The sequence below is a fragment of the Saccostrea echinata genome, unplaced genomic scaffold (genome assembly GCF_033153115.1).
Source record: "Saccostrea echinata isolate AGI-Se365-2 ecotype Australia unplaced genomic scaffold, CSIRO_AGI_Sech_v1 ptg000008l, whole genome shotgun sequence".
Taxonomy (NCBI): domain Eukaryota; kingdom Metazoa; phylum Mollusca; class Bivalvia; order Ostreida; family Ostreidae; genus Saccostrea; species Saccostrea echinata.
Genome location: NW_026889757.1, coordinates 8,266,022 through 8,290,206, shown reverse-complemented (window position 1 = coordinate 8,290,206; position 24,185 = coordinate 8,266,022). Strand labels below are relative to the sequence as shown.

The window sequence follows — 24,185 nt, the reverse complement described above, 5'->3', positions numbered from 1 at the left end:
GCTGAAATTAAAATTTTCTGAATTCTGCTTTAAGTAAATTCTGACTTGATTGATCTGCTATAGGATTTTCTTACAGAAATATATGTTGTACATGTATTGTAGATTGTTGGCATGACAGCCTCTGTTGGAGTGGGGAAAGCTTCAGATGAGGAGAGGGCTAAAAGGCATATTGAGAAAGTTATGGCAAACATGGATGCTGAAATGATTGTAACTGTGACAGAGAACAGACGAGAACTGGCCCAACATGTCAACATACCACAGCAAAGTAATAGGATAATAATTTATTCAGCATCAAGCCAGTAATTAGATGTTGATTGTTTATGATTTGCCACTGACTCACTGAAAAAAGATTCCTTTTGATGCTAAAAAAAGACATACACTCTAACTTGTGTGTATTTTTAAAAAATAAAAAAGACCCCTTGTGATTTTGTGAAACCAAAAATGTTATGTCAGATATATTTTGAAGACCAGCTTCAAGGTTTTCATTAACACCTAACATGTAAACAAATAAGGAAATCTTTATTTTCTAAAGCTGTTAAATAAATCAGTATTTGTGTGTATGAATTATTACTATGCTTTTGCAGAACTCTACAAGGTGCATAGAAGAGAAAAGAATTATTATGGAACACTTGTTGAAAAGTTAATGGATGCTACAGAGAAACACATGAAGAATTCCAAATGTGAGTCCTGAGATTATCTATTAAATGAAGTATTAATTTGATGCAAAGAAAACTGCTTATTTTGAGCCACTGAAATGACACAGTTGTATGCTTTACAATTTGAGAAGAAAGAAAGATTTTTTTTGATAGATCTTGAGCTAGTTAAGTCTCCAGATGCTGTTATAAAGCCTCCCCTGGAGAAGGGTTCTGATCAGTACACACAGTGGGTCAGCATGCTGTGGAGGGAGACCGCTAAAATCAACGACCAGGCTGCGGGACGATTCTATGACACATGTCGTAGATATCTCGATGTTAGTCATTTAATAGCTTGCATGAGCTTTACTGATCAAAATTTGTCTGATTTGTATGTACATATATGCAGTACACATACGTTTGTTCTGCATACACTCCAATCTTTTACCCCCCAGAACCATAATGTTCCAATTTCATCTAAACTTTCCACAAAGAATCTTAAGGTGAAAAGGATTCAAGTTTTTTAATGAAAGGTCATGAACATTTTTAAATGAAAATTATTAAGGAGAAAAATGCAATGTACTAGACTGGGATTTGACCCCCCCCCTGAATCTCCAGTCAGGTGCTCTAGCAACTGAGCCATCTGACCACTGGCAATGGAACCCCCCTGACAACCACATTCCTCCCTTCTTTAAGGTCTTTGGCCCTGGAAGCTCCAACCCAGGCTCTTCCCTGGTAGGTTTTTCACCTGTTAATTTCAGGGCATGGTCACGGCACCAAATGTAACAGAAGAGGGGGAATACTAGTTTGTGACGGACCAGACGGATTCAAACCCGAGCCTCCTGAATTTCCAGTCAGGTGCTCTACCAACCAAGCCATTTGTCCACTAGCGATCGAACCTGTCTGATCGCCACATAAAAATTATTAAAATAAGGGTGGTGTCAATAAAAAAAAGTTTTTATAAAGAATCACTGAAACATGAAAAACAAAACTTATGTGAAAACCCTACATGTATATATCGTGACAGTAAAAGCAGTGTAGATTCAAGTTCTCTTGATCTTGTATGGGTGCACAGTAAGAAGGTTCAAAGTCTTACAAAGGATTTACATATATATGAAAAACATTCTAAAAAGCAGCAGGACTACAAAAGAAAAATTTATATGCATGCAAGCACCCCCATATAATATAGATGGTTCAATTAATTAAGTGTCAACTGTGGTTCAGATCATGCCTTTGAGGCTGGAGTTGTGCACAAAAGGGAGTAAGAAAAACAGGATTATATTTTGTCAAACTGCTTTGTAAACCTATCCATGTAATTTGAATAATAAGAGGAAGGCCAATAAAGGGCAGGAGTTCAAAGTTTTAAGTAGGAAGAGAGGGAAACAATCTTTAAAATCTTTTTTCTCAAGAACCACAGAGCCACACAGAGGCAAACTAACTCATGAGATTAACAAGGTTTATATATATATCACATTATATGTAATATCACATAGCAGCAGCAAAAAAGTTATAAGGTTTGGTTATTACATAACAGATAGTGCAAATAAAAGTGTGAATCTTGAATAAATACTGTATGTGTACATAAATTGGCGTATTCAAAATTTAGCACAATCACTTGGTATGGAATTGTTGGCATAATCTGTATCGCTACACATGTCCGTGCTGTGTATTGGTTGTATACAAAAATGATTTCTAATGTTATTCATAAATTAGCGCATCGTTGTCTGCGCCAAAGCCCGCTTTTTAATTAAGGAATGAATTTAATAGGTACCCAATTTATACGGTATAAAGTGGGTTGGGGCAGTTTACGCTTTATAAACCGCGAAGTGGTTTATAAAAAAGCGTAAATTGTTCCAACCCACTTTATAACGTATAAATTGGGTACCTATTAAATTCATTTCATATAATTTAATTTTCATTCATTTAGTGTAAGAAAAAAGATGATTGCCCATAAAAATTGACTTCAAATTGTACAAAATTTAAATGTAACGTCAGGCGGATCGATACATTTTTGATGCAAGTCATTGTGACATAGGCAACCCAATTTATACAATATAAAGTAAATTTTTTATCCAATCAAATTGCGCGTTACAATCAGAATTAAATTATGTATACATACAGTATACAATTTGATAAGCTGACCAACATGTACAATTTGATACATATTTTTCCAACAGTTATACAACAAGGCTCTGATTATCTACAAAGATGCCCGGCCAAGTGATTCCTTGTCATTTATCCTGAAAGAAACCAAAAAATGGGAGCAGACTGTCATAGCTGACGAAACAGAACGGAAAATGAAGAGGATGTTTGATAGTGTGTAATACATATGTCAGTTAACAAATAAGTATAGTCTACAGTATAGTCTACAGTATGGTTTAATTCAATGAAAAATTTCCAAAAAAACAGTTTTTAAATAAATGTTTTTTATGCCCCCGTATCGAAGATTCCAGGGTATATAGTTTTTGCCTTGTCCGTCCATCCATCTGTCTGTCTGTTTGTCTGTTTGTCCGCAAAAACTTTAACATTGCCCATAACTTTTGATTGGTTGGAGCTATGGCTTTCATATTTCACATGTGTATTCCTTGTGACAACACCTTTTTTCAGGTACCACCATTTTTGACCTTGACCTTGGAGTTTGACCCAGTTTTGCAAAATTTTATCCAACTTTAACTTTGGCTCTAACTTTTGAACAATTGGTGCTAGGGCTTTCATACTTCACATATACAATCCTTGTGACAAGACCTTCCTTTGGATACCAACAACTTTGACCCTTTCACTGACCTTGGAGATTGTTTGTGTGTTTGTATGTTGTTTAACATCCCTCTGGAGAATTTTTAACTCATATGGAGATGCCACCACTTGACGGTGGAGAGCTGCAAATTTTGTCCTATACACGGCACTTACGGCCATTGAGCAGTGAGGGATCTTTTTTCGTGCCAGCACCTACTGCGACACGGGACCTCGGTTTATACGGTCTCATCGGAAGGACCGGTCTCCACGTCCCACAGTGGGATTTGAACCTGCGACGTAAGGATCAGCTCCTTACTCCGCGACTCTAGAGCAGACGCTCTAACCACTGCGCCACGCGGGCGACCCTTGGAGATTGACATACTTTTGAAAGACTTTAACCTTGGCCATAACTTTTGAACCGTTGGTGCTAGGGCTTTCATACTTCACAGATGTAATCCTTGAGATAAGACCTTCCTTTCCATACCAACAATTGTAATCCATTGACCTTGACCTTGGAGTTTGACGTACTTTTGGAAAACTTAAACCTTGGTCATAACTTTTGAACGATTGGTGCTTCAGCTTTCATATTTCACCAGTATATTTCTTGTGAGAAGGCCTTTCCTTAGGCACCATTGTTTTTTTACCATTTGACCTTGACCTTGATGTTTGACTTACTTTTGAAAAACTTTAACCTTTTCCATATCTATTCAGTGGTTGCTGCTAGGGCTCTCATATTTCACAGGTATATTCCTCGAGACAAGACCTTACTTTGGGTACCAACATATTTGATTTGCATTTGAGAAAGTATAGCCTTTGTTATAAGTTGCCATATGGGGGCATCAGTGTTTCACAACCACATCTTGTTTTCTTTTATGTTTGATTTAAGTACTATTAGTAAACCATAATGTTTTTTTTTCAAATTTATGTTTACATGAATTTATCCATGCCTGCAAAATTGTTTCATGAAATACAGCATTATATACACAAATGTATATTTTCAAGTTTTTATGCCCCAGTAATTGAAGATTTGGGGGCATATACTGTACAGCAGGAAATTAACTTGCGGAGTTAATATTCGCTATATTCGCGGAAATAAAAATTCCGTGAATTCAACATACAGTGAATAATTCTTCAAAAATTGATAAGGATAAATTGAAATATTACCGATATCTGTGATTAAATTCGGTAACTCTATTTGTGTTTCCTTGCAAACATAAAAGCAGTAATTGATATATAGAGGAGATGTAGACTGTCTTCCTAATTATGCGAGTGTACGGATCAATTACTAAGACGTTAACAATTGATAAATAAACATCTATAACTAACATTTAATTCTGCCACCCAGTAGAGGTGCGATGTAATTATCTATAAAACATGTATTGTTAGATTTCACCCGTGCGTATCACTCAGTCCTACATGTATTATCTTTAATCAAGGCACTTACGTTGTAAAGACAACACTGTTACACATTAATTAAATTTTATCAACAGTTCAACATTTTGACTATCGGTAGTGACAACTGATTTAGATTCAAAGGGATTTAAATATACTGCAGTAAATACTACTCTGTACTCTACTCAAAACGTACCTATGAACGAACACCTGCCAAATGGCTTCTTTTTTTACATGAATGTTTTGGATATGACTTGAAATCACTTGAATAAATCACTCGAGTATAGAGTCATATGTATTTCAAAAATATTTAATAAAAAGAAAGAAAACACAAGAAAGAAAGAAGAAAATTTATCTGAATGCGTAACATTGTACATCGTATGATATTTTATCTTCTAATCCAATCGGGATCAGTACGGTGTTTCGTTCTATTTAATCGGGGTCATAATCGACACAATACGCAAGAAAAATATTTGCAGTGCTGAAAAAGTTTTTGTATAATTTTTCCTTTCCGCGAATTCAAACGACCGCGATTTGCTGCAAGTTGAACAAATCGCGATCTTTTCCGACCGCGATTTTAACCTGCTGTACAGTAGTTTTTGCCCTGTCCATCCGTCTGTCTGTTTATCTGTCTGTCTGTCTGTCTGTTTGTCCTCAAAAACTTTAACCTTGCCTAGAACTTTTGATTGGTTGGAGCTATGGCTTTCATATTTCACATGTGTATTCCTTGTGGCAAGACCTTTATTTTGATACCATAAAATTTGACCTTTTGACCTTGACCTTGGAGTTTGACTCACTTTTGCTAAATTTTTTCAGACTTTAACCTTGGCCATTACTTTTGAATAGTTGGTGCTAGGGCTTTCAAACTTCACATATGTATACCTTATGACAGGACCTTTCTTCGAATACCAACAACTTTGACCCTTTTGACCTTGACCTTGGAGTTTGACCTACTTTTGAAAAAACCTTAACCTTGTCCATAACTTTTGAACAGTTGGTGCTAGGGCTTTCACACTTAACATGTGTAATCCTTGTGACTTGACCTTTCTTTGGATACCAAAAACCAAAAACTTTGACCCTTTGACCTTGGAGTTTGACCTACTTTTGAAAAACATTAACCTTGGCCATTACTATTGAATAGTTGATGCAAGGGCTTTCATACTTCACATATTTAATCCTTGTGACAAGACCTTCCTTTGGATACCAAAAATGTTGACCCTTTGACCTTGGAGTTTGACCTACTTTTGAAAAACTTTAACCTAGGCCATTACTTTTGAATAATTGGTGCTAGGGCTTTCATACTTCACATATGTATCCTTGTGACAAGACCTTCCTTTGGATACCAACAACTTTGAACTTGGAATTTGACCTACTTATGAAAGAATTTAACCTTGGCCGTAACTTTTGAATGGTTGGTGCTAGGGCTTTCATATTTCACATGTGTATTTCTTGTGAGAAGGCCTTTTCTTGGGCACCATTAATTTTGACCATTTGAACTTGACCTTGATGTTTGACTTACTTTTGAAAAACTTTAACCTTTTCCATATCTATTCAATGGTTGCTGCTAGGGTTTTCATATTTCACAGGTATATTCCTCGAGACAAGACCTTACTTTGGGTACCAACATATTTGACTTGCATTTGAGAAAGTTTAATATTTGTTATGAGTTGCCATACTGGGGCATCAGTGTTTCACAAACACATCTTGTTTGACTTTTGTTTATGTTTATATTCATTATGTAAACTTTATATGATATCACAGTGTTGCCTTTAATTATTTAGATAAAAACTTCTTTAAGGAAGGGGAAAATTGATCACCCATATTTGGATTCTTGTACATCATTATCTGGAGAATTGCATTATGTTTTGTTGTCTTTGAACACAGAAACTAAAGATTTACTTGAAAAGTGCACTGAAGACCCTAAGCACAAAAACCCCAAACTTGAAGCCCTGAAACACATGATTGTGGAATACTTCAAGGAAAATCCCGACTCCAGAGTGATTGTGTTCGTCAAAACCAAAGAGTTAGTCAAGGCCATAGAGACATTTATGAATGAAACTGATGAATTACGTAATCTCAATCCAAAGCAGTTTGTTGGGGTTCAAGCCAATAAGGAAAAAGGAGGTTTGTAAGAGATTTTAAGGGTGTAATCGCTACTTCATAAAAAAATTTTTTTTTCTGTTGCTTTGAGATGTATATCCAGGGCGTCAATAGGAATCACCTTGTCAGTCTTTATTAATACTATTGTAGTGAGGTACCAGTAATAACTCGAGCAATTTTCACCGTAATGTTTTCAAATCTTGTACAGATTCTGAAATACTAGTACTTTAGAACTAGTGATGGGAACTATTACAGATGTTCTATAAATGGGTCACCCTCATCCTTTTATAGACATTATATGCTCCATTCCCAACAAGCTTCATTTAATTAGGCAATACTTTTATATTTTAGACCTACACATTATTTCCAAAGTATTTTATCAGAAAACAGTGCCGAAATAGCCAATTAGAGTTCAGCGCATGTGCATGCACATGTTTTCTAGATTTCTCACTTGTATATATATATATATATATATATATATATATTCTTATAGTGTCTCACAATATATACCTTTGTGTTAAATCTCAGTGAATTTAATTGAAAATGGGAGAGATACAGCCATTCATGTATTGAGCATGAGATTTTGGAGCAGGTCCATTCCCTATCTTCATTAGCCTGGTTTTTCTCATCTGATCCCTCCTCACAAGTGATGTGTATTTTCTCAAAAGGAAATATCTCTCAAAGATTAAGAAAGAAAAATTTCCTTATGCAAAAGATATATTCCTTAAATAGACCAAAAAAGATATCTTTGAGCAAATCTTTCCACTTAAACAACACCCATGATATCTAGCTCTTGGAGCATATCTTCCCTGTGATAAGGAATAACATTTTTAATTTTCCATTGAAATATTCAAAAAATAAAAAACCAAATCAGAAATATGTCAGAATCAAGGGGTGGAGCTTTTCCAAAGGATAAAATAATTTTGCTCATATAAAACATTTCATTTGAAATGATAATAGCTTAGCTGGCACTTTCTACAACTTGACATTTGCCTGATTCTCTGAAAGGCACTTGTATTTGGGATAATTCTTAATGCTTTAATGAAGCACATCCTTCCATCTGTGATGGAGGAAGTTATTAAAGCAGAATAAACAATAAGTTTTATTTTGCCATGTCGGAATCACCTGAAGTAAATTGGTATAATAAAATTCAATTTTAGAATGTTAAATTCACTGGTTTATTTTCAAATTGTCTTTTAACAAATATAATATGTTATCTGACCAGTAACTAGAGTGCTTCGACTCTAAATATCAAAAAACTTTATAAGCACTCAAATGACCATGATTGGAAAACGAGCACTAGCTATTTTGATTTTAGGTCAAAATGTCATTTGCATTTCCATTTAAGCATGTGTGATAATGCATTATTAATGTATTATAAAACAGATTCCAAATTAAATGATGATGGATAAAATATGCATATACAGTTGCTTCCTGTTTACCTACTAGTAGAGGTATATAAAGATTTCTGTTTGTCTTTTTAGGAATGACAAAGGTGGAACAGGACGAGATCCTGAGATTGTTTAGAGAAGGGAACCACAAAGTCATCATTGCCACTTCTGTTGCAGAAGAAGGGCTTGACATACAGAAATGTAGCCTGGTGGTACGATATGATCATGTGACCAATGAAATAGCCATGGTCCAATCAAGAGGTAATAATTTATATTTGACTACTGTAAATGTACTTTATTCTACAGGGTAATAATTCTGTGAAACCACAATTTCTATTTAATCTGCAGTAAGAAAATTAAATGGATTTCTTCAGTACTAAATGCACTTTAAGTACACTGTGACAAATTTCTGCAGAAAATTTGTCACCACGTACATAGCGTAAATTAATCCCACATGAAAAAGTAATCAACAGTTTTTCAAACATTTTTTTTGTCTGTAAAATTGCAGAAAATTCAATTCTTAACTAAGTGACAAAAAATGCTAAGTCACTAGAAAAGAAAGTTGAAGTCTTAATTAAACTCATAATTGTATATCAGCTTGAATCCTTGTTTGCATGCAAATAATGCTTGGGGGCTTGGGGAGGTTATATAAATACATTCTACTTGTAGGAATCACTCTGCTCATCTTTTAGATCATTTGGCTGTCTTTTGTTTGGAATACAAATTCTATGGAATGGAGTCATTATAAATTCATAGGGAAGGATCATAAAAATAGATTTTAAAATGGTGGCAATCTCAAATGGCCACATCTAAGTAAAGGACAACTGGGGTGAAAGGGAACTGTAAGGGACTGTATTTATAAAGGTTTGACCTTGAACTTTGACTTTCAACTTTACCCATGGGCACTCTTTAGATAAGGTACGCGCCAAAGGGGGCCAAGGGGGAGAGAAAATATGTTCATGATATACAAAGTACAAAAAAGGTGCTTTATGACTCTCAAATGACAAGGTTATGGTCTTCTTCAGACAATAACTTTATATTGAAAGGACAAAAGAAACTATTTTATAGCTCAGAGGGAGATTGATCAGGAATCATTTCTTCATCCAAAACATTAATGAGTTCTTGAAAGAAATTCTTGAAGACAAACTCTGATTTCAGAACTTGATGTAAAGTTCCTTAAAATCAATTTTTTTCTCCAGAACAGCAAGGCCAAGATAGTCATATTGAACATTGAGAATCCCCATGTAGTATGTAATGTGATTGAAGTTTGGTTAATCATGACTCCTTGGGGCTAGGGTGGGGCAACAACAATAATACACAATTAATTGTTAGCGAGATTCAATTTTAGCCATCTCGGCACCCTCGCTAATAATGCCAAAATTGAATCCTCGCTAAGATTTCTGCTTATACTTAAATATACAGTATTTAAGTTTATAAACATTTTTCAGGAAGAGGAAGGGCAGAAGACAGTAAGTTTGTTATTCTGGCTTCAGAAGACACAAATACACAAAAAAAGGCAGAACTGAACATGATTAAAGAGTCGTGGATGAACAAAGCCATTGCTAGCGTCAGGGAAGAACTGAATAGGGACAAAGATGCAGTCCTCAGAAGAGTGAGGGAAATCCAACATGAAGCAAAGATAGCGAGAGACATAGCTCTGAAAAATAGGAAAGCAGCTCAGGCCAACTTGGGGGAGTTCAAAATCACGTGCAAATCATGTCGAAACTTCATTTGCATGTCAACTGATATAAAGAAAATTGAGAATGCTCACCACGCTGCTATCAACGAGGACATCATGGAAAATGTGAATGTTATGATTTCTGTTCCAGATTATCAAGATGAAAATATGAGCTGTGGAGCTGGGAAAATATTTTGTAATAAATGTGGGAATCCATTAGGGAACATTACAATCTATAAGAATGCCCAGTTCTGTATTCTGAAGTGTGAGTTCTTGAACATGATTGACAGTGCTGGCAATGGGGTCTCAAAAAAGCGCTGGAAACAAGTCCCATTTTTTGTTCCTCCGTTGACCTCTGCTGACCTTGAGAAGAGAATTGAAGGAGAAAAATACATTGAGTGTTAAAGAATATGTTTGCTTACCAACTTACTTTTGCTTATAATTGACGATTTAAAAGAAGTTTCAAATGATTGAAAACATTTACCCGACAATAATTGAATCTATGTAGTAAAAATAAGAATTCAAAGATAGGGTGTAGATTTTTAAATTGTACATACATAATGTTATACATCATGTGTTTGTGATATACTGTGGTGCATAATTGTAAAAAAAAAGTTCTCGTCTCATATTCATCTTTAAAATGCCTGTGATTAAGAACTTTGCTGTGGTAATGTCCTTTGTCCCAGAATTAAAGCTTTTGGTTCTAAATTATTTTACTTAAATTTGATCCCTGAACTAATTAAGGTACTTGATTTATTTGAAGTGAAGGAGTTTTGTGTTGGAGGAAATATCAGTTCATATTTTCCGTTATTATTAATTTATTTACTTAATAAATATTTTGTGATGAGTTGTTTTTTTTTTTTCAGCTGTTGTATTTATTAATTTATTTAATAAAATATCTGTTTTGTTGATTATACATGTATCTCTATTAAATGTGTTAGAACAATGTATTTATTCCATTTTGTATTGTCAATTGCATCTTGAAATTGCAATAATCTTTAATATCAGTGACTTGAAAAATTATTTGTATGCCCAGAAGTTCCAAACCACCTGCTTGGATGTTCAGAACTCTACAATATTAACATGTATATAATCAAAAAGGTCCTCATGACATTTTTAAATTGTGCCATACTGAATATACTGTGTTATACATGTACCAGTATTTATAAATCCATTATTTGAATTTCAGCAGGACTTCAGAATGCTTATGGTTGTATGGTGTCTTCTACCTATTCCCACTTTTTAAAAATCTCAGTTCCACCTATTCCCACTTGCAAATAACAATGGATGTTTATAGATACTAGTTTATTTGTTTATCTAGTAATTAGACTAATTACATCCCATCTAAGATTTACCTGTATTTTGTACATTTTTAGACAGAAAATAAATAGATTTATGAAAAAATGATTTATTTCAACTTACTGTATTTTAGAAAATAAAAAAAAGTGGTTAAAAAATACTTTAATATCTTGATTTTTTTAACATAAAATAAATATATTCATGAAAAAATGCATTTAAATAGCTGAATGTTAGAAATACAATAAAAGGATTATTGGGAAAAACATGTTTTAATTCACTTTAAAATCTTTCTTTCAAATATCAGTAAAAGTCTGATTTACATGTAAATAAATTTTTAAAAGCCAATTTACCTGTCCTCTCTTCCAACAGGTGTTCAATAATTACTGTTTATATGGTAATTATATGTTTATAGTTAATTATTTGTTTACACAAAAATTCCACCTATACCCACATAAAATCTTACCTTTTCCTACCTGACTTTCAAAAAGTGGGAATAGGTAGAATAGGTATTAATCTGAATCTTAGAAAATGATACTATTAATGCAGCAGTCAAACTGTTTGAAAATGAAGAAGAAAATATGTATTTATTTTGTTAACATTAATTAATAGCAATACAAATGCAATTACTTTTTTCTTCAATCTTTTGTATTGTAATTTGAGGATGGGTTCATTTTAATCTTATTTGTTTTTGATTTTTTTTTTTTTGGGGGGGGGGGGTCTACAAAATTTAAGAGGGCTTTGTGGTCAAGGCCATTTTTAGACTATTTAAACCTATTTGACAAGAGGAGCTCTATAGAAATATAGGAAATTGCATTAAACTTGATAAATTGTATAGCTTGAATATGTTGGGGTTTCCTCTTATCTAAATGATAGTTTTTGGCTAGAAATATCAGATTTCCTATTTTAGGTGGATCTGTAATTTGTTGACTACACAACCTCCTTAACCTACAGTAACAAATCAATATAATGTTTTGTGATATGTTTCCATCATCAGTTAAACATACATGTTTGCATTGTAATGGAGGATTGGTTTTATATTCTGTCTACATACAAATCAAATTTAATGAAATTTTTAAATATACATGTACATATTTATAATTTATTGAATGCTTATAAATATGATTTATTTATCATGTTGAAATTACACAATAGAATATTTCATGCCTTCCTTAAATGTGGATACATTGTTTTGTTGATTGTGTTTTCTTTTCTTTTTTGCAAATTATGATGTTACATTGAAAATCTTAGCTGTAGTGTGATCATGCAGATCTTTCATATGATATTTTTCTTGGAAATAAGTATAATAGCTGTGAAAGTATTTTAGCATTTAAATGCACTGTGATTGAGCTTGAAATTCCATAAAAATGGTGTCATGGTTCTCTTAAATACATGTGTTTGTTGTTTTTTTTTTGTTTTTTTTAAATCTTTTTTGTACACTCAAAGAGTTGCTGCTGGTTGTTTGGAGTTTTGTTATGAATTGTGTTCCAGTTTAAATTATGAATATTCTTGTTAATAAACAAAAAATCAAAGTAATCAAAGTACTTTATGTACTTAGATGAAAAAGTATGTTTTTTTTTAAAATTAATTCTTATGTAATTATGTGCAATTGTCAATAAGCTTTGTTAGTTTAATGTCATGCATTGCTGTTATTCGTGCCAATTAATGTACATCACTTTGTTGAAAATAAATTGAAAAATATTTACTAGTATTTTCATTGTAAAGATTTTCCACGAATATGGCACTTGAATCAGGAACTGATAAATAAAATGACATACAGATATTTACATCCTGATTTTATTTAATAAATTGTTAACATTTAAGTATCATAATGGTACATACATGGAAATGGCAAAAATTGAGTTGGTTGTTGTTCTTTGATAACGAATATTTTCCTCAACCATGACCTTAAATGACTATCGTTCATTAACAGTGAATCAAGATCTGAACACATTTTAGGTATTGGATAACAGCGTACAAAAAATTAACTTTCATTCGAAGGTTACGAAGAATGCAAGATTTGAGACTTGATTTTAATATATATATATATATATATATATATATATATATATATATATATATATATATATATATATATATCGCGGCCGTGATTCGAACACGACCTTCCGATCATGGAGCGAGCGCTCTTCCGACTGAGCTACCGAGTCGGTATCTTACGTCATGTGCAATGTGGCAACGCACTTTGAAAAAATTACGCACTTTGGAAAAAAAAAATTCAAAGTACGTTAAAATTGGGACAAAATGAATGCACTTTGAAACAAATTTTCAAAGTGTGTTAAATTTTGGACAAAATCAACGCACTCTGATTTTTTTTCAAAGTGCGTTAAGAGTGTAAATCAACATTTTTTTTTTTACCATGGAGACACTTAACGCACTTTGAAAAAAATACGTATAAAACAAAAATTCTGGACTTAGATTTTTGTAATAGACAGCTTTAATTTGTTAAATTTTTTCCGAAAAAAACCTGATGAATTGATCTACCATCATCGAGAACGAGAACACAGGTACATGTAGAAAGTCCCTCAGCCCAACTCTCTATCTTTCCTACACAAATATATGTATTTACATAAGTGGTATGACATTGATGTTATATCTCTCAATATATTTGAGTTAACGTAAAATAGATGAAAAATTGAGATAAACTTTCCTGAAAAAAATACGCAGCCTATTATACCAAAGAAGAGAGCCGCATAACCTTTATTCAAAATGTTTCCACAATGATTCCTCAGAAAAAAAGGCATTTACATGGTAATTAAAACATATGTCTAGCGTTTTTATGATAAGAAATAACAGATTTAGAAGTAATCTGACTGCATAACCTTTTTGAGAAAAAGTTATTAGTGAACGAGGTAAAAATTTCAGTCGAGTGAGTAAGGTGGCTAAGGTTTATTTTCTTACAATCAAATAAATGAGTCAACCATTGTTTCATATATGTTCACAATAGATAAATAGATGAATATGATAGAAAGATAGATGAGAGAGAGAGAGAGAGACTATTTTCATGGTATGGAAAAATCATAATTGCTCCCTTTTCCGTAAGAAAAATGCGATGCTTTAAGTCACTTATCGACACCTACATCTACCGAACTTATTAGGTACTGCATAAAATTTAAAAAAAGAAAAGAAAAGAAACTGTGCTGTTAAACAATCATTCCTCCATTATTTCTAAAAAGACCCATTTCCTTTTTATAACAGTTACGAGAACCTTTGCAAACAAGACAACTCCTAAAAATCTTTAAAACGTCAATATCCCAGATCCTGACTTCATCACCGAAAAGTTATCCAACCAGGTTCAAATAATTATTTATCATACCTAAAATTTGCAAGAATATTGACCAAGCCGTGCACATTTTTTTTCAAAGTGCGTTAAGATGGTCGATATTAATGCACTTTGAAAAGATTTTTTTTCAAAGTGTGTTAACGTGGTCCCAAAATTAACGCACTTTGAATTTTTTTTTCAAAGTGCGTAATTTTTCAAAGTGCGTTGAAACAGTGCAACGAAGAATTCATTTCTAGCAAGAGTTCTAAAGTATAAGCACACACAGATAACCATGGCAAAAACATTAGATCTCTGGAGGAATGAGAATGTACCTGCTTTCGTTTAATTCATTCAAATTAAGGACAATTATAACATAACAATATCCTTTACAAATCCTAAAAATTGTTAAAATTTCTAATAAGGGTGTACATTATACATGAGCATTGATTGATATACTTTTCAAGGAAGTAAAATAATTTTACTTTTATTTCCTTATCCGCCCTCAACCTTAAAACGGTGTCAAATTCGCTGAATTCACACCCAATACCCGCAAAAATTGAATAAAGGATCCAGGAAGCTACACCTTTAGAATGGCTCAAACTCGCAATTCCAATCTAAACAACATTTATCCTTCTTATCGCACTTGCATGTAATTTCTTGTCTCTTGCCCAAAGTACAAGCATTAATCATAGACTTTTGTATGTTAAGCACCTCTTGACTAATTTAACACAGATGAAATTAGGAAACTATAGAGATTGAGGAAGATATATATATATATATATATATATATATATATATATATATATATATATATATATATATATATATATATATATATATGTATATATATATATATATATATATATATATATATATATATATATATATATATATATATATATATATATATATATATATTATTTACAACAGTACGATTTAATCAGAGATACTCAATCACGATGTCTAGAATTTCATTTCAATCAGATCCAGAGATACAATTTATAAATTCGACAACCTTTAGAAATACGAAAAAACTCAAATCACCAGAATCGCTTCTTCACAAAAGACGACGAGAGTCTTCCTCCTCTAGTTCTTCCTCGTCGACATCTTCTAGCAGTTCTGAGGTAAGAATGTTTTGGAGATCCCCGGGTGAAGGTCCTGGCAAAAAAAAAATCTTAGCTCTGAGGTACAAATACATATCACTGGAACACTGACACTCATGAGTCTTTTCGACTTAACTGGGGAGAAAAAGTTATTTAAAAGTTCAGAAAACAATTTTTTAAATCTTTTTTTTTTTAAATTTATCTGTTTTATTATCTTGTTTGTTTTCTTTTTTCCATAGATGTATGCAAAGAATTACATGAATAATAAGAAGTTGCAATCGATGCACATTCTTCGCTTACAGCCTAAACAGGGGGTGTATGCAATAAGGATTTCGTTGTCTTGTGCTCGGTCAATTTTTACTTATCAAAATTTCCTATTTAAATTTTAGAATGCATTGTGAATTCTTTGCACCATATTATTTCTTTGCACCGTTAATATCACTTGTACTGAAAAGATGTTCACTGTGCGAAATCTATCAGAAGAAAGATACTGTGTAGCATCTGTTGTGGGATGGTAATATTCCCGTGGCGGATCCAAGATTCTTCAAAAGTTGGGTCCATCAGGTTGGGGGTCTGGGGGCTGACTTACATGTAAGGCCCTCAGTGGGTTCAGAGCAGAGTCCTGGCGGAGGCAGAAACCCCCGGAAGCTCCCAGGCTTTAGGAGTTTTACAGAAAAGTGTTTCACTTATCTTAGCTATACTTTACCTATAATAAATGCGATATCTAACAATAAAATGAAAAAAATTGTATATTTTTGGCCACAAGAAGACCGGGCCCCCTTGATCCCTTCTAAATCCGCCAATGCTGTTCAAAGGTCTTTCTTTATACGATGGTTGTCCATAAAGTTTTTATAAACAAATGCTACAATTTTCTAAATAATGTCCACTCTGCCAAATGTGTACGATATTATTTCTATATAGACCATAAATTAGTAAATTTATAAAATTAAATCAATACATACTTTTTACGAGAGTTTTATGTGTAAATAGATTGTATATGCAAGTCGCACGGTCCAGTATGACGTTAAGCTAATTTCATGATAACGTCAAAAATATGGATATTGAATTTTTATCACATATTTGTGGACGTCTTTATTATGCCACACTGCTAAGTGAGTGCGTTTATATTTACATATAGACCATAATTGAGTAAATTTTTAAAATTCAAATAAATATTCGATAATTTCCGACAGTCATCAGTATAAACATTCCGTATACACAGGAGTCCAGTCCGACGTTGCGCTCTAGGTTTAAAACGTCATGGATAGAGACATCCTAATTTCATCAAATATCAATAGTTTTCTACTTCTTGTAGTGTGTCAATAAATTGTACACACCATTCAAACATCGTATTTACCAATTTTAAATCAACTAACTAAATATATTCCAATATATAATTTCCTGTTGACGCTGACGTTGTTTTTGACGATGTTTATATATAACACAATTTTACAATTGAATGCTGTTCCGTTCGGACGGTCGACGTCGCTCTTTCTGTAAGTTTTGAAAACATAATTCTTGCGGCCACTCACTGTCCATTAAGCGATACTAAAGTTATCAGAGAATGACGACAACAGCTTTATCTGAGACACATTTAGTTTTTATTAAGATTTGGCTTGTTTTATAAAGGAGATAATCATTTTACTTAGAAAACTTTATTTCAACGTTTATTATATTGTAACCCTGCGCCGTGCGCACTATCTGCGACCTTTAAAGACCGTACCGCGATTTTCACAAAAATATTAAGTTCACAAAACCAAAACCAAACTATTCTGAGTCGGATTTTCATAACAAATATTTTGAAGTACAATAAGTATATCTAGGACCATCCAGTTCGACAAAAACGTCATTGTCCACAAACCATTGTCCACAAACCATTGTCCACAAACTTTATGAACAGCCCTCATATTCTGTTAAAGTTTACTTATATATTCTCTATTTCACTTGAAAGCGGGCTGATTTTCAGTTGGGGTTCATAAAGCCAAAAGAATTGGACTTGACATGTCCAAATGTCTTAAAAAATTTGTGGGATCAAGTGCTAATTTATTTTAAATTCCCGCTGACAAATCTGACGTAATTTTTTAGGGCCAACTTCACGTAACAAAATTAGACCCTCTATCATATACAGTATGTTAAATTTACCCCTTATACTTCTCAATATTAATCAAAATAGAATTATATCGAGCAATCTAGTTTATGAAAAATGACGTTCGAGACTGAATTTTTTAATGCGTAGTTTTCGGTGCTTTACTTACATAAAGAGTGGTCTACTCATAACTAAATATTAATCACTGTTAATTGAAAATAAAAAATGCGTTTCCTAACTTATAATTATTGCTATGTTTCATTCAGTTGACAAAATTTGAGTGTTTATTTTTAATCAACAGAATTCAACAGAATTACCCCAAGGAGATGATGTAGACAGTTCCTTTAAGCCTTTTGAGTTGTGTGTAAGTGACAGAACTTTATTTACTGTAATAACTATTCCAACTCCAAGTAAACAACAAGAAGAATATTATCATGTGGTTAGTGACGTGCCAAGTGAAGCTAATGAAATAAAGTAAGTGCAAAATTTAAATAATAAAATGCGTTCTTTAGTTGTTAGTATGGGAATTAATGTTGCAGCTGTTGCAGAAAAATTCATAACCGTTATGTAATTTTTTCTACAATAGCTGCAACGCTAATTCGAGTACTAACATACAAAGAAAGACATTTTTTTTTAAATATTTATATCTGTACAAATAATCATTTATCGGTAGGATTTAGTAGATGAAATATTGTATTATTGATATGTACGTCATTGTACGTTTCAATGATGGAACAGCCACTGCTCAAGGAACTATGCTAAGCGGTGTTTACATGTACCTTCTGATAAACTTAAGAAATAAGGGAGATAATATTCAGTGGAAGTAAATATCTCTTGATATTTACAACTAAATTTCGCCGAGTGAAAGGTCAAGTGCCTAATATGCATGTTTAATTTTTTTTCCCTGGCTGTCATTGCGTCTCACGTCAGTCAGTGGGCGAGGACTACAATATAAATAGAAGGTCATTTTGAATTTTTTGAATTAAAGATTTAAAATAATTCAAAATTGTCTCCCAGTCTTCAAAAGGGGACTAGGACCACGAAATCTTTTTTTAGTTGAATAAATAAAGTTGAAATCCTGGGCTTAGAATTGGAGTAAGTTTACAAGAACTGCTTTCATATGATAGTATACTTAATGATGTTTTGCTTTAATTATTATGTCTCAATGATTTACTTTCCAAGTTCAATAGCAGTTCTTTACTTTCAAAAGGTCCTATCTAGAATCAAATTAGAAACTTATACTGAATAATAAATGCTTTAAATGGTGCACTTATTTTCCAAGAGTTTATTTTTTTTTTTCAGAAAGTATGATAGAATCATTAGAATTAACAGCAACGATGTCAAGGACACTGGTCCAATTGCCTTCAGAGATATCCTCGAAAAGGAGCTCGGTAGCTCGAAGAAGTGTCATAAAGTTAGGAATGAGACAAAACTGGTAGTGTATATTTTCTATGATAAGTTTGATGTAAGGTGATGGAAGGAAAGTATAGGGGCTGACCTCTCCCTGTCAACCCTATCATTACAGCTCTGATCAAATCACACACTTAGTATTTATGTAGACATTGTAGCATTTTTAAAAACGAATCTACATCCAATAATACGAATGAACCCAAAACTTGAAAAGACTATAGAGGACACGAAAAAGAAGTTTTGAGTCTATCTAGGTTTTCGATATGACAATTTGGTCTACATTCTAAATTAGACTTTTTTTGTAAATTGACTTTTCTTATTTCTTAAACATCTTTTCATGTGTAATTGTTTGCTTTTTATTAATTTAGACCTTGTGGCGCTGGAATAGAAAGAATATATTTGAAATTTGCGTGCAGCTCAACTTTAAAACACAGGTCACAGAAACATCTTCTCATCTGCAGCCTACCAGAAAACATGGGGAACTAAAACCCATGAGAAAAGTCATTAACAAATTAATAAAAGTAGAAGCCAAATCAGGGACCTATGTACGATTTCAACCACACACAGGAACCTTGATAGGTGCAACTATAAAAAAGGACGAATTAAAGTATTGTTAGTTTCACTATTTTTGTGACCACAGTTTGTTCCCTCTTTTCTCGCAGCTTCCCTCGTATTAGAACTAACATGATAAAATTAATAGTTAATAAATTAGTTAATAATTAGTAAAATAATAATTAGTATTTTCATCTCCATCGATGATTTGTCTTATATTTCTGTCCGTAAAATGTTAAATCAGGTTTGTTTTTTTTACAATGATAATCATTTGGTCATTGTCGTAATTACAGAAAGGTATCGTTGCACGGGCCTGAGGGTCATACTCCTTAAATTCAGTAAGAAATTTTACATCTTGGTTTTCATTGCAGACTTGTTCACCTTCCAATTTTACTTCTGTACAATGCAATGGTCTAAACGAACCGTTACAAGAGAAGTGTGCACCATTAGTTGTCAAGCAGATGACCAAGCTTATGACGTAATAGGGGAAATGAACAATAATGAAGTTAAATTAATGGTAAAATAAATTTAAAATAAAAAATCTTCAGTGCAAAATTAAACCTATCAGAAGGTATCAGTACTGTTGTCGGATGTTTTATTAACCAAGAATTTCTATTATCTGAAGCCAATTACAATGTATTTTTCCACTCAAAATTCAGTTGTGTTAGAAATAAAAGAAAAACGACTTAAATTAAAAAAATAATCAAATGATTTATGAATAAAAACCACAATGTTTCTTGCCTTTTTGTATAAAATGGAATTATAATCCATTTCAGGCTCAGCGACCGATTACAATACAAGACCCGGACGAGCGATTTTTTGTTTTCTATGAAATTGAAGAGACCGAGGACAATGTGTTTGAACTTCTTTTGTATGAAAGTATGCTCTTAAAATATCGCTCGATATGTTTTTTTGTTATGCTAAGAAAATTAATAACAACATGTCACACATACTTGATCATGACGTAGTTGAACTATATACATGTATGATCAAATTTCTTGTTTCATGTATTTTAGACCAATGTGTGAAATATAGTAGTGAGGAAAAGCTTCTCAAATTGGAAAAATTAGGAATGTCAAGATCAAAGTCCAAAAGATCATTCATTCGGCCAGTATCAGGATTCGTTTTTGATTTGCCACAAACATGTCTTAAGGAAAAAAAGAACATCAAAATGCGTCACCGCAGCATGCGTCACAGATGTGGTCTGTGTTGCATGTGTTCTACGACAGATGAAAGCAATCACTTGACTTATCTTGATGGTATAAGGTCCAGTAATGAATTCAAATTGGAAAGTGAGGATGACGTTAAAATTGAATTATTGATGGAGCCTGGAAATGGAGATGAAACAGATGCTTGCATATCACATACATTTCTGTAAAAAAAATACTTTGCTTCTGTACAAAAATGTAACATGTAAAAACGAATGAAATTATCGAGTGAATGCTTCAATTCATTAATTAAATAGTCATCCCATAACACAAATATTGGTCTAATCAATAAATAATCTTTTACATGTTTTTTTTCACATAGAAAATACAAAACAACAATGTACTTAGTTTTCCATAATTTTCTGAGACCAAAGCATGGTCGACACAAAACATTAACACAAATAATTTCCTTTAAAAATGTTCACTTTAAAAGGTCACCTGAGTTTACCCAGGTGACCTATTGCTATCTGTTTTCGTCCGTCGTCGTGCGTCGTCCGTTAGCATTTAAACATTTTCAGCTTCTTCTCTGAAACCGCTCAACCAATTTCAACCAATTTTGGCATATAGTATCTATGAGTAAAGGGAAAGAAAAATTGTGAATTTCATGGTCCCTACCCCCCCCTGGGGCTCGGTGTGCGGCCAAAACCACAAAATTAATGCGATTTTTTAATATCTTTTTTACTCCTGGACATCAAGCAGTCAAACTTTGGCATGATTGTAATAAGCATTGAGTCCTCTACCAAAATTGTGAAATTCATGGCCCCATGGTTAGGGGTTCTGGTGCTAGGGCGGGGCTCTGTTGCATATATAGTGAAAATGCATTATTTCTAATCTGCTCCTGGGTATCAAGCAAACAAACAGTATGCATAGTTATGATGAGAAAAGGTACCTCTTCCAAAATTGTGAATTTCATGGCCCCAGGGTCAGGGGTCCTGTTGTTATGGCGGGGTTCTACTGATTATATAATGAAAATGCATTAATTTTTCAAAAATCTTCTCCTCTGTTCCTTCGTATCAAGTCGATGAACTAAGTACATCGTTATGATGAGGAAGGGAGCCTTTTCTAAAATTGTGAATTTCATGGTGTTAGGGCGGGGCTCTAATAGTTATATAGTGAAAATGCATTAATTCTTTGAAAATCTTCTCCTCTGTTCCTGGGTATTTAGCCGATAAACTAAGTACAAAGTTATGATGAGGAAGAGTGCCTCTACCAAAATTATGAATTTCATGGCCCCTGGGTCAGAGGTTCTGGTGCTTTGGTTGGGCTCTATTGATTAATTAGCAAAAATGCATTAATGTTTTGGAAATCCTCTCCCTCTGAGTACTTAGCAAACAAACTAAATGCCATGATATCGATGTGAATGTGTCAAGTATCATGATAAGTAATTGTGCCTTTTCTTTGCTCCTGAGTACATGTATCTAGGAGGCAAAGACTAGTACACAATTTTAATAAGTGAAGCAAATGAGAGTTACTCCCCTTTGCTAGATTGTGTTAATCAAGAAATCCTTGTACATGTATATAATTTAATTAACAGGTTATTTGATCGAATGAGAATACAAGAAAGAACGTTATATATATTAGGGATGTCAAATCGGTTAATATTTGATAATCGGTTACTCGGACGATTTTCCGATCGAGTACCCGGGTACTCGGAAAAAGTGTGTATACATGTAAAAGTTTGTTGATTTATAGACCTGTATACCCCATCGATGTTTCCTTTCATTTATAATGCATGTATAGAATCATCGAGCCCAACAAAAATGATTTTTGGTACTTAATTTATGTATCAAACGAATAAAAAAGACATGATCAATTAATACACCAATAACTAGAAAATCGATGCCCTTTGTTTGGCTTTCACCTCAGGGCTTGGGTATGAGTGATGCGTCTTTCAAATTGGCCCTTCATATATTTGCTTATCATAGATCATAACTGATGAATGAGAAAGAACTGTCTTTTGCATAGGGCTCACGGCGGATGTAATCGGTCAACAAGGGATGCTTTCTCCTTCTAGGCACCTGAACCCACCTCTGGAATTTCCGGGGATCCTACGTTACCTGCTAAACATTTCCACTCACTGACCCATCTTTTTAAAAAGATAATTCAAATTAAGGAATTGTTCTGCTCGAAGTGGACGAAGTAGAGATAAGGATTTTTACAGGTTTACACTGGACGAAAGATTGTTTTTACTTACAGAACCACTATTTTTCTCCTCATATGCTTAGTATATCAATTACAGATAAAAGTAAGGTACTCAACTCTCAGTATAAATTCTTTTCTCATATCCCTATCAAGGTAGTTGTAGTGAAATACATGTATTACCATTAAACTGTGTAAACATGTAAATGGATAAGGATGTAAATAGATCGAAGCACGTGATATAAAAATATATACAGTCTCTGTATGCATGGACATGTACTTATTATACCTGGATCAGCTATAGTTGATACGGCTCCTCTGAATCGCAGTTTTGTAAGTTTGCTTACGTTAATATCGTTAATTAACGCTCAGATTCACACTGCTATATGACTTCCTTTCAAATTCACTTTTTTATAGGGTACCTGCTCAATAAATTAAAGTTACATACAATAAATTTTGTTTATAGTATTGTTTATTTTTATAGTATTATGTCTAAAAATACTCATCATTAATAGGACGATACGCGTAATTCTACTCTGTAAATACTGGTGTTCATTGAAGCAAAGTTGCAAGAAATATTTTACATATACTTGTGTATATTTACTAATTTGTACTTAAATTAAGGAATTTTGTAATGAAATTAAGAGCACGCTCTACGTATAATCAATATCTAAAACGAGGCAAGCTATTGACATACAAGTTGATGAAACAGGGATATCAACAGTCCCGTTTGAAGTCATCATTTCGCAAGTTTTATGGTCGATATAATGACCTTGTCGGCAAATACAACCTATCATTAAGTCAATTGCTGACTGACATTTTTCATACTAACTGTTAGGCCATTATCTGCACTATGAAATGTCTACGGAATTTCCATTTTCCCCCGATCATGACAAGGAGCACACGGCGGGTGTGACCGGTCGGCAGAGGATGCTTACTCCTCCATGGCACCTGATCCCACCTCTGATGTTTTTGAAGGTCCGTGTTTGCTCTGCTCCCGATTTGTATTTTTTAATAGACTTTGAGCTTAAATAACTGTTCGATATCTCCATATTTATTGAGACGTTTACCTGACATGGGAGTACTGCATGTATAATGGTGGAAATTGGTAACAGCCGAAAGAAAATCCTGGTGATAGTAGTGATAGGTGAATACCAGTTAATCGGATACTTGTTTATCATTATT

General features: G+C 33.3%; 1 protein-coding gene across 2 annotated transcripts in view; it reads left to right on the top strand.

Moving 5' to 3' along the window:
* LOC133181029 (antiviral innate immune response receptor RIG-I-like) overlaps positions 1–24,185 on the top strand; it is a 48,338-nt gene that overhangs the window by 8,219 nt on the left and 15,934 nt on the right. The window contains exons 9-15 of one of the 2 annotated variants that reach the window (XM_061315558.1): positions 103–265; positions 585–680; positions 810–970; positions 2,810–2,948; positions 6,642–6,881; positions 8,342–8,509; positions 9,697–10,326. In XM_061315558.1, coding sequence (XP_061171542.1) covers positions 103–265; positions 585–680; positions 810–970; positions 2,810–2,948; positions 6,642–6,881; positions 8,342–8,509; positions 9,697–10,326 — 1,597 coding nt within the window. Of the gene's footprint in view, positions 1–102; positions 266–584; positions 681–809; positions 971–2,809; positions 2,949–6,641; positions 6,882–8,341; positions 8,510–9,696; positions 10,450–24,185 lie in introns of those variants that run through there. The other variant, XM_061315557.1, reaches the window with a different exon arrangement.